General features: G+C 32.3%; 1 protein-coding gene across 3 annotated transcripts; it reads right to left on the reverse strand.

The window, feature by feature from the left end:
- Positions 1–65: 65 nt before the first annotated feature.
- On the reverse strand, positions 66–7,226 carry LOC125504730 (nose resistant to fluoxetine protein 6-like). Of its 3 annotated transcripts, none has more exons than XM_048667135.1 (4): positions 6,618–7,226; positions 1,284–1,465; positions 293–525; positions 66–234 (listed from the first exon to the last, which is right to left on the reverse strand). In XM_048667135.1, exons 1-4 carry the CDS (start codon positions 6,634–6,636, stop codon positions 102–104), a joined length of 567 nt encoding a protein of 188 aa, XP_048523092.1. In that variant the 5' UTR covers positions 6,637–7,226; the 3' UTR covers positions 66–101. The 3 variants fall into 3 exon arrangements, with proteins under 3 accessions (XP_048523092.1, XP_048523091.1, XP_048523090.1); XM_048667134.1 differs by lacking the exon at positions 6,618–7,226 and adding an exon at positions 5,570–5,904 and having other exon boundaries at positions 1,290–1,465; XM_048667133.1 differs by lacking the exon at positions 6,618–7,226 and adding an exon at positions 5,570–5,897.
- Between the last annotated feature and the right edge of the window lie 1,501 nt (positions 7,227–8,727).

Below are 8,727 nucleotides of genomic sequence, written 5' to 3' on the forward strand. Positions count from 1 at the left end.
AATATAAAGAAATGTTATTTTAAAAATTGAGAAAAACTACTGGTTTACGCTTGTTTTCACATTTAAATAGTAAAAAAATAATTATTTTAGTTTGTACCAGATCAGCCCAATGTAGACGTAAGTATAAAGCTTACGATAGTTATATGGTTAATATGCTTACCTTTTCTTGTCTCTTTAACTATATCATATAGGGTTGAGAGTACCATTAGGCAAACAAATGTTCCAAAAAAACATCTAAAAACAATATATCTATTTCTTAAAACATCTGCCAATTTTGCGTGTGTTTACTTACATGGTCAGAATTACTTCAATAGTAAACTTTGGTCGGATGCTTTCTTTCGTTTGGCATGTTACGCTCCAAGGAATGACAGATAAAAATAACGACCAAATACTTTCCAGATCTACATTATTGCATTTATGCGGCATGCAGATGCCAACAGAAGGTTCTAGTGCCATTTGGAAGTCTGGATTGTAGGGAGAGTCCTTCAGAGTTTTATAGTTGGCGTACATTTTCTCAAACGCACCCTAACATTTGTGGGAATACTTCTATATTTGATATAATTAATATTATTTACTTCTACCTTAAATATACTAATTTCTAATTATCTATTTTTTTAAAACTTGCCATCTCCTTAAAGATGAAAAAGCTAAGAAAATTTCATATCATTAAAATATATGTGTGAACGTAACCGATAAAGCATTTGGCACTTTCAGTACCAAAAAGGTCCCTTTTAGGATTTTTTTTGTACAGTGCAAAATATTCCAGATTGTCACTTTGTGAATTTTGATTTGTTAATTTTGATTATTTTTTTTACTTTTCATTCTGTTTCGAGACGGTTTAAGTACCTTTTTCCAAGAATACGGAACGATACCAACGGCAGTTGCGTTTAATTAAAGTTTCGAGAATGTCTAATTAGGGAATTAACATTAAAATGATATCAGACGATCGACGCGATCAAGAACAAATAAATACAACATTTCACTCACCAGATTTATAAAATAAAGAAAATTGTTGATCATGTTGTAAAGTAACTTAGTCAGCTTTATCTAGATACAGACTGATAAAACGACAGACATCTGCTGAATTATATGTGTAAATTCAAAAGATTTCAAATATGCCAATTTTAAATTCGGGTTGCCATGAAAGTTAAACCGTTCAATTCGTTAAACCCTGTAAAAAGTTTTGCGGTTCGCACCAACACTACCATGCCTCATATATTGAGATCACACAGTATTATGATTAAAATATACTAGAATGTAATAATAAGCCATGTAAACTTCACCTGTACATTTAAACTGCTGCTTTTTAAAGCTGTTGAGCTGTCGATGCCTATAGTTGTTAAACAATATTTTCCCTTTATATCATTTAACTTGCTCTCTATGTTTATGCACTCTTTATGGCTTCCAATCCAGGCCATGTTTAAGTCAAAAATACCTGAAGGTATTTTATAACTTGCATCTATCACTGAAAAAGAAACATAACTTCACGTTCTTTATAACCCAGTCAAGCATCTTACATGTATAAACCATTTAATTTGAAGGTGGCTTTAAATTCACATTATTATTATTCCGAGAACATTGGGAACATTATATTTCAGAATGCTAAGAAATGTTGCGTTTATACAATTATTACAGAAAATATATCGTTATAATTGAAACTATGGCCTTAATTTGTACTTTTTTGTATGTTGATTAATGGGTTTCTTGATTCTCGACTTCAGTGGTATTAAATCGACCGCTGTCGTTCAAACAGTTCTTGAGACATGACCAAAAAGCCGGCCTATTTTGTTAAAACTGCGTAAAACTAAAACGTATGTTAACATTTAGATTGATGGTGTGGAAAAATGCAAATATTTTTATACCCCACATCTTCGTTAATTTTGATATGAGGCAAAATTGATCAATACAAATAAAGTTAACTTTTTAAGTTCTATCTACTGTTAAAACAAAAAAGTGTCTAATTTCGAGAGTTGGTTGATTTTAGAGATACACAACACAAATGTTAAAATACTATAAGAGCTAATCACAAAATGTGAAAATGTAGGCTTTAGATGTGACTTTCTGAGCAGTTCTACAGAAAAGTGGGCGTATACAGGGGTGTTACAAAATCGAGGTGAGAGACGATTTCGATTAACTAGGGAATATTTGCTTCTTTTGATGTTAAAGAAAATAGTAATTTAAAAGTAGCGAAATTTATGCTACTTCCAGGATATTAAGAAAAACCAAAATTTGCTCAAATTAGTTTTAATTCCTTCTCAGCTTCTTTGGAAATATATTTACAAATAATTGTCACATTATTAGGATACCATTCAATTTTCCACAAAATTGATCTAAAAAATCAGATCTAAAATTTATTTCTGCGTTTATGATCTACCGTCATCACTTAATTCCCCCTAGGGACGCTAGTAATGGGACTGTAATAGTATGTAGTGTAGAAATGGAATAGTACAAGAGACGAAAGTCGAAGTTCCGCCACTGTTTGAAGTCGACGCCCGAGGCGAAGCCGAGGGCACCATGCACACAGTGACGGGCGTCTTCGAGTACCGTATATTATTTGTCTTGATACTCGGTGGAAACTAGCCGGCAAAAGTATTAGGTTTTGAAAAAAAAATTAATGTCGAAACAGTCAGCGACAAAGTCAAGCTGTCAACGTGCGTGGCGAAAGTTATTAGTTTCCACACGGGAGGAGGAAAATTTGTAATAAGTAAAAGTGATGCTTTCGCCATCGAAAACAGTGACGAAAGTACGTACTTTCCACCAGGGGGTACCAAAAAAAATTATTTTGATCACCTGGTGGAAAATAGACAGTTTCGCCATTGTTTTCGATGGCGAAAGAATTACTTTTACTCATTACAATGGCATGACAATGACAATTTACCTCTCCGCCCATTATTCAATTTAATTTTCTTTATCCCATGTGGTAAGTAATTTTCACCACGCACGCTGACAGCTTGACTGTTTGACACTGACTGTTTTGACAACATTTTCAAAGCCTTTTTTCCAAATCTTATACTTTCCCCGGCTAGTTTCCACCGAGGGTCAAAAAAAAAGCTTCGCGACGGGCGTCAACTTCAAGCAGTGGCGGAACTTCGACTTTCGTCTCTTGTACTGTAATATACTATTTATTACACATTAGATGGTTCTTTGCAATACCGTATTTATCAATTTACTGGTGATATTTCATATTTTTATATTATTATTTATTATATTTCATATTAAATTTGATTTAAAGTCTTAACGAATGTTCTACGCCAACCTACATTTACTGATGGTATTTGAGATTTTTGTTGCTATTTTTTATTGTTAGTTATCCGATAAAATAAGATTAATTTGACTTGAAATACAGACGATCCAAATCCAAGACGGAGAAGTAGAGCAACAGACCAAACAAATGTATAGAGTCTGATTGCCGAAAATTGCATTTTTGATGGTTCATCAGCCATTAAATTTATCGAATCTTCATAGGCAGTGTGATTACTTTCAATTACTGTTATTGTGTATCTTTTTACTTTCTTATTATTTCCAAAATATGTTTCATATATTTCAGACATTAATTTTATATTTGTATAAAGTATAATTGTAGGCATTACACAATAATAAATTGGAATGGAGTCCTAGCAATATGACTGCTCACATGTTATTTCGTGTATTTGCTTTAGTTTGTTGCGTCTTTGGATATACTGTATGTAACTATCCAAGATTGTACTCTTGTTAAATTATCTTGTAAGAATTGGAAAGAAAAGTTACCATTAAAAATTAATTTTCTGACTTATTTCAGAATAAAACTCAAATATTTTATCGTATAAAGCTTTGCATTAATTGGCCACTCTGATAAATGATATTACATCATACGCTACTTGACGGCAATTATTATTGATCTTATTGTGCTTAAAGATCTATTTATGAAAATTGCAATAAAAAAGATAAATGTACGTTTTTACTGTAGGTACACAATATACTGGTTATTCTACTACCGGCTCGTTAGTTCTTCGTAAGAGCGTGCTAGTTTAAGGAAAACCAGCATATTTTGAAATTTGAAATAAAAAGGACAGAAAGACTAATTGGATCTTCAACTTTTTTTCTAAGCAATAGAAGGTCTATATGTACAGGATATCCCATAAGCACATGATTTTAGGAAGAAAATCTGGTCTAACATTATTAAGAAACATATCTGGCTCCTCTCCTACTGATGGTCAGAGTTCTTTAAAAAAATAATTAGGTTTGTTGTTCTCTCGTGAGAATGTTAACATGGACACGTTAGGCTCATATATTAATGTAGTTGCCGCCTTCATCCGCAGCAAGTTGATGAACACTTTTCCGATTCTAATAGAATATTTCGATCTTCCTCAGACGTTGCTATTTTAATGCCATTTAATTAATACTTTTACACACAAGTGGCTCGGAAAATGTTCCCGTCGAGGTGTTTCTGCGCCTCCATCTGAACGCTATTAGATTATTGTTTGTTTTTGAAGAGCCTTAAAGAATAAAGTTAATCCAACGCCTGTAGAGTCCCAAGAATAATAATTGCGTAGTATTTAAAACGACACGAATGATAAATCGGAATGAGCCATAAATATTGAGTTGCACTCAATTCAATTTCAATTGCAGAATTCGACGTTCGTATTCGTATACTTATCAAACATTTTTTAGAATTCGGATTTATAACAAATGATCGTGTATGTGACTATCACGTAGTTTCAATTGGAAATTATGTATTTCTGGAGTACGTGTTTACGTTAAAAAATTATTTAATAAAATTAGATGGTAATCTATCCGTCACATATTTTTATTCACACTTAAATTAAATGGATAACAATGCTGACGTGCAAAATTAGTAAATGACAAGAAAACATTTTTTAGGCTTTTATCTATAAAAACTACAAGATTTCATAAATAGCACGAAAATCTTAAAGAAGAATGAAGTTCATCCACTAAAAATAATTGGAAGTGATTCCACCTACCAAGTAAAAAGTTGTGTGGTCATTTTAGTACCAAGACAATCATGAATTTATCATTTTTCTAAAGTGTTATCAAAATATGAGTCGTGCGGAGAGGAAAATCCACAGATACTTTCATTAACATCAAAGGTAACATTCTCCCGATATTACAAACTACATATTTTATTTGAAGAATCAATAGTAGAGTAGCCAGAGACTTTCTTATCAAAAGTTAGGTCAGATTGTATTTTTTAGACCCGAATAATGTCGCAGTTTCATTTTGATCATGTGCCGTATTTATGAAACAAAATTGTCGAAACAGTAATTTGAAAACTGAATTTTGGCGCATCGTAGAGCAAATTGAAGAAAATATTTTATTTCGAAGAAAATATGAATATAGATCCATTGCCGTACCACTTTTTCCTGGGATATCTGTAGATATTTCGTTCGTCCTTTCGATTTCGATAAATCGTTCTTGAATATTTTCCATATTTGATTGATTATTGTGCTCTGTGTATTATTAAATTACTTCAACCAGAGAAAACAGCTACCGAGAGAAAATTTTTAAACAAATGAAATGTACAACAATTCAACAAAATATTTTAAACTACTAATAAGTATTGAATATTTACTTTTAAGAGCCCATATATCATCGCCTGTTGAATTAAATAAGTTCTTCAAAAACAGTGATATTTGTGCTACGCATTCCGCATTGCTAATACTGATCGTTTCATTTTCGTAGTTGGTGAGGACATTTTGCAGAACTTTGCTAATATTTTCCACATAACCACTTTCTTCACTTAAACAGTTTTGTGTCAAAATTGTTGCACAGAATACGATATAAAACCATATAGACATGTTTGACCGGTTAAATAGAGTTACCGACTTTGGTTCTATGAAAGACCAAGAACATATATAACATTATTTGATTAGATTATAATATTTATCTGTCCAATATAATCTTAGTAAGTTTCAACAAAGATCGGTCAGTAAAATTGAGTTTGCGCTGATAATTGATATGTATTCAAGGCATTATTTTATCTAAAAAATTGTCAATTGCTTTCTGGAATGTGATGTATCGGTAATGCTAAAGGATAAACTGCTTATACCAAGCGTTCCTCTCAAGGCTAATTGTTGGGAAGAAAATTTGAAATACAGACTCGTTTTTAACAAATTAAGCTTTCGTTCACAATTTTAAATTTCAATTGCTATTGTGTGGGATATCGGTGAAATGAGCTTTCAAATGGCTAAACAAAAGTTTAAAAAATACTTGTAGGAAAACGATGCTTTACTTATGGTTAAACGGCATTAGCGAAATTGAGTTGGTTTGAAACACTAAGAAAAATGTAGCAAATGTAAAATAATATAAACAGAGGGGCAGAAAGACCGATTGGGTCTATAGCCTTCTTCTGTAGGAAATAAATATTATTTTATAGTTTATATACATATATAAACAGAGTGCACAAAAGTGAGATGCGATGTACTGGGTGATTCAGTATGAAATGATGATTTACGTATACCGTGTATTAGCAAGTTTCAATGTTTGTAAACAGAGATAAATAAAGAAGTTGTTCAACTTGCAATTGGTTTAGAAAATTCAAGTTATGTTTGCGGTCATATCGAGTTCCGCTGTACAGGGTGTACGAAAATTAGAACCAACTTTCTATTTTAAATACAAACCTCTCAATTTCTTTAGCATGTTTGGGTTGGCCTAGTTTTGGAAAATTTTCTCTTGTAGCTTTTGATATATCATATGTTGAGTATTTTCATCTCAGCTGTCTCTTGGAGTCTTTTGGTTTTTGCTGTTTCTGGCCTGGTTTCTTCGATATATCACTGGCCTCACTACGGTTTTGTAGATCCTCGATTTAGCGTCCGTTCCCCTACTCTTATTGCACCATATGGCATTCAGATAGCCAGCTATTCTAATTGCTTTTGTTGTTTGATTTCTCACCTCAATATTCCCAAAGCCCGAAAGTTCCACGCCAAGGTAGTTAAATTTCATTTTCTGTTGGATTACTCTACCGTCAAGTTCCAGTTTGTATCTTAAAGGGGTTTTTGATGTTGTTAAGCCCTTTGTTTTGGTCGGTGATATTTCCATATTTAGACTTGGCTGTCAGGTTGAATAAGTGTCATAACTTTTGTACGTCATCTTCACTTTCTGCAATGAAAGCCGCATCGTCTGCATAACACATTATTTTGATTTCTGCATCCTCATTTTGTATCCCTTTATGAAAGTGCGAAAAACCGTTTTTTGCGCATAACTTTTGAACCGGTCATGCTATTAAAAAAGGTATAAAAAACTTTTTTACAAGTATTAAAAATACCTACCTTATAAGGAAAACTAAATTAAAATCCGTGCGTTTGTTTGCTCAAAAAACGAAAAAAACCGCCGATTTCAGTGTTTTTTTATGTTCTTTAATTAAATTAGTTTTGCTTCAAAAAATCGTACTACTCGTATAACTTTTTTGAAGGTCTTTGTACACTTTATAAGTGGTATACATTTTGGTATCAAATATTTATAACTTTTTGTTCTTTCCTATTTGTTATTAAAAAAAGGCACTTGCCTGATTTTTATTTTCTTTAGAAATCGAAGCGACTTCTCTGAGGGCTTATTTTACTCGTAAAGAGTTATATTTACTACAACTTACAATAAAGGAAAAATTGATTAATGAAGGGTAAATTGTTTAAACATATTGTTGAAAATGCGATGTTTTCATAAAGGGCATTGATAAACAATTCCAGCCGCCAAATTTTTGCGGCGGGACAGCTGCGAGCGGGGCTCACACAAATTCCTAATTTTCAACTTAATGTTTAAACAATTTACCATTCAGTGATGAAATTTTCCGTTATTGTAAGTTGTAGTATTTATACGAGTAAAATACAGCTTCAGAGAAGTCTCTCCGACGTCTCAAGACATAACTTATTTACAATCTGACAAGAGCCTTTTTACATAACAAATAGGAATGAACAAAAAGTTATGAACATTTTAAGCTAAAATTTATAACACTTATAAAGTATACTTTCAGAAAAAGTTATAGTAAAATTTTTTTGAAGCAAAATTTATTTAATTAAAATTAAAAAAAAAAACGCTAAAATAGGCGGTTTTCTGTTGTTTTTTGAGTAAACAAATGAATGGATTAATTTAGTTTATCTCGTATTGTAGGCACTTTCTTTAATTATTTAAAGCATGTCCCACAGCCGGAAATTGTGCTCAAACTATTTTCCCAATTTTCTGACATCCATCCAAACAACTTCCAATAATTTTTTACCTTCATCTACTTAGTGCCCGGAAAAAATATAATCCGTCGAAGCTTTGAATGTTGTTTCGGACGTTGTGCCAGATAAATCACTTGCGAACTAGGACTAGTACAGTGAAAGCAAGATAATAGATAGAAATAAGTAATTATTAATATATTTTAACGAATTAAGCAAGACATTAGCCCTCGTCCCTTTGGTAATATTACTCTATGTTAAAAACGGAAATTTCAATAAAGCGGAATGTTTAGAACCTCAACAAATTTGTTAATTCCTCCCTTGTTAATACCTTGGACTTCTTAGGTTTATACCGCTTCGATTTTCGTTTCAGGAATGATAGCAAATTTACATATTTTTTCAGCAGATCATCCCTTGAACTCATTTTAAAATGTGTAATTTTAAGACACAACTTAGCAGGGGCGGATCCAGCTTTCGAGGCAGGGGGGGTCAAGTAGTAGAAGTTCAGTCTTTTGTTGTCCATGAAATTAGAAAAAATTTCGTTAGTCGTTAAAAACCCAGCACAAGGGGGGGGGTC

The sequence above is a fragment of the Dendroctonus ponderosae genome, unplaced genomic scaffold (genome assembly GCF_020466585.1).
Source record: "Dendroctonus ponderosae isolate FM_Combo_2020 unplaced genomic scaffold, Dpon_F_20191213v2 Dpon_F_20191213_578, whole genome shotgun sequence".
NCBI lineage: Eukaryota > Metazoa > Arthropoda > Insecta > Coleoptera > Curculionidae > Dendroctonus > Dendroctonus ponderosae.

What these genes read in the sequence shown, in the direction of transcription:
- LOC125504730 (XM_048667133.1), bottom strand. Translation starts at nt 5,795, where the DNA reads ATGTCTATATGGTTTTATATCGTATTCTGTGCAACAATTTTGACACAA. An exon ending in TGATATATGGGCTCTTAAAA is followed by an intron (nt 1,466 to 5,569) that starts GTAAATATTCAA and finishes TTTCTTTTTCAG; the next exon opens with TGATAGATGCAAGTTATAAA. An exon ending in GCAGCAGTTTAAATGTACAG is followed by an intron (nt 526 to 1,283) that starts GTGAAGTTTACA and finishes CACAAATGTTAG; the next exon opens with GGTGCGTTTGAGAAAATGTA.